This window comes from Pteropus alecto, unplaced genomic scaffold (genome assembly GCF_000325575.1).
Source record: "Pteropus alecto unplaced genomic scaffold, ASM32557v1 scaffold134, whole genome shotgun sequence".
Taxonomy (NCBI): Eukaryota; Metazoa; Chordata; class Mammalia; order Chiroptera; family Pteropodidae; genus Pteropus; species Pteropus alecto.
Window position 1 is genome coordinate 502051 of NW_006436283.1, and position 2043 is coordinate 504093.

At 65.8% G+C, this 2043-nt stretch overlaps 1 protein-coding gene across 1 annotated transcript in view; it reads left to right on the top strand.

The window, feature by feature from the left end:
- SECTM1 (secreted and transmembrane 1) overlaps nt 1-2037 on the top strand; it is a 9354-nt gene extending 7317 nt beyond the window's left edge. Inside the window, exons 4-6 of the mRNA XM_025047195.1 lie at nt 589-624; nt 829-1025; nt 1400-2037. Coding sequence (XP_024902963.1) covers nt 589-624; nt 829-1025; nt 1400-1414 — 248 coding nt within the window. The 3' untranslated portion in view covers nt 1415-2037. The remainder of the gene's footprint in view (nt 1-588; nt 625-828; nt 1026-1399) is intronic.
- The last annotated feature ends 6 nt before the right edge of the window (nt 2038-2043 follow it).

The following is a 2043-nucleotide window of genomic DNA, read 5'->3' on the forward strand; positions in this document are numbered from 1 at the left end:
CGGGGCGTCCGCACTCCGCAGTTGCAGCGCCTGGAGCATGTATTTGCCCAAAGGACTCGGGACTCCGCCCATACCCAGCAGTCACCCGCGGTCCCCTCACCTTGTCCAGCACCTTCCCCCGCCCCTCAGCCTGTCCTGGACACTGTCCACCTCCAGGGCCCATCACGCTGCCCCAGACCAGACTCCACTCCTGCCAGCCGCCTGGCTTCACGGCTTGCTCCCTCCAGGCGCCACTTCCTTAGGACCAGGCCACTTCTCAGAGCCACTGAGAAACCGGAAACAGTCAACAGAGAGCAATCATGTCAATCATGTCCCTAAGCTCCTGTCCCTAAGCTCCTGTCCCCTGTCCACCGCAGACCCCGATCCCGTCCCTCTCTAAAACTGCCCTCACCCACTGCCCTCTTCCTTCACTGCAAAGCACCCCAAGTCTGCGCCGCCCCCTCCCAGGCCTCTCCTCCCTAGCCGAGTTCTAATCCGGTGTGGTCCCTGAGCTCCGATGGCAGGGAGCCGCCGCGGGGTGGCAGGGCCCGAGGGGTCAGCGAGCCCTGGCGGCTCCTGAACCCCGGTCTCGTCTTCTCTCCCTGACAGAGCCCCCGGAGCCGCCCTTGAAGCTGTTGTCCTGGGGTAGGTGCTTCGTCCATCCTCCCCCAGAGCTGCTGGTGAGGGCGTCTCGGGCAAGGCCGCCCTCGGTGGTGTCCATGAACCCTGCCCACTTCCCTGCCCGCTCTCCTGCCCCAGTGTCCCTGGCCACAGGGTGCTGTGCTGTCCCTCTCTGGGCTTCCTGGGGGCCGCACTAGCGGTGGGTAATGGGCTGCCTGCTTCCTGCAGCCCCGGGGACACTCCACGACCGGCTCGAGGCCCAAACCCACAGCCAACCCCAGGGCCAGTTCCAGAGCCAGGGCCAGTTCCAGAGCCAGCGCCAGGTGACCCTGGTCCTCGTCCTCACCACCCTCTTCATCCTGGGGCTTGTTGTGCTGGTCTGGTGCAGGAGGCGCCGCTCACCACAGCTCCAGCTGGTCCCACAGGTGGGGGCTCCGGGCCTGGTCTGGAAGTGGGGGTTGGGGCGGTCTGGGTGAGGCTAGGACACTGCATGGACACTTGGCCCCATGGGCTTGCCCACATGTGGCTAAGGGGATAGGGGTGCAGGGTCCCAGAGAGCTGGTGGCCCTCCCCCAGAAGACCCTAACAGGGCCTGTTCTCCAAGCCCTCATAGTGTCCCCAGGACACCCTGGAGGACAGCTTGGGGGTGCGTGGGGGCTGGACTTCCAGGAGACCCAGGATGTGAGTTTGGTGGTGTGTGTGCAGTTGTGTGTGAGCGTGTGTGGCACACGGGTGTGTCTGAGCATGCACACGCGTTTCCTTGCCCGCCCTCATCCCTCCCTCTGCTTTCCCCCTCCAGATGAGCTGGTTCTGAGCTGAGAAAAGAGTGGACACCAGCCAGGAGCGTGAAGAAGCCCACTTGGTGTCCAGGACCCCCCCTGGATCCCCGCCCCAATGAGGCCACCAGCACCAGGTGGTCACAAGGAGGGAGCCTTGCTGGCTCACTCCACCCGTCTGGCTGACATGTCCCCGAGGTGGCAGACGGAAGCAGGATCTTGTCCCAGTCTGCTGGCAGGGGACCCGCTGAGTGTGCCGGCCCTTCAGCCGGAGTTGGGGAGGCATGTGCCCCGTGAAGAGGCGGGGCCTGAGGCCTGGCTGGGAAAGCCTGGCAGCATCCTGGGCTTCCCCTGGTCACCCACGCCAGGGACCGGGGACAGGCCCTTCCCCACCTCCGACTTCAGTGCCAGCCACCAAACAGGGGGACCTCTCAGGGCCTCTCCCTCCCGCCCCCTCCATCCTGGCCTGGGCTCCTGTTCCCCGCGGGGAGCTTCCTGCCCCTCGGAGGCGCCCCCGTTTTTGACTCTGAGCAAAAACAAGTTTGGGGGCCCCTACTGACAGTGGTCAATGGCCAAGATGGGGGGTTAGAGGCCTGAGATGGGGCGCCGGCCCCCGCCGCCACCAGGGGGGGCGGCTCTGGGAAAGAGGCGGGGCAAGTGCTGCGGG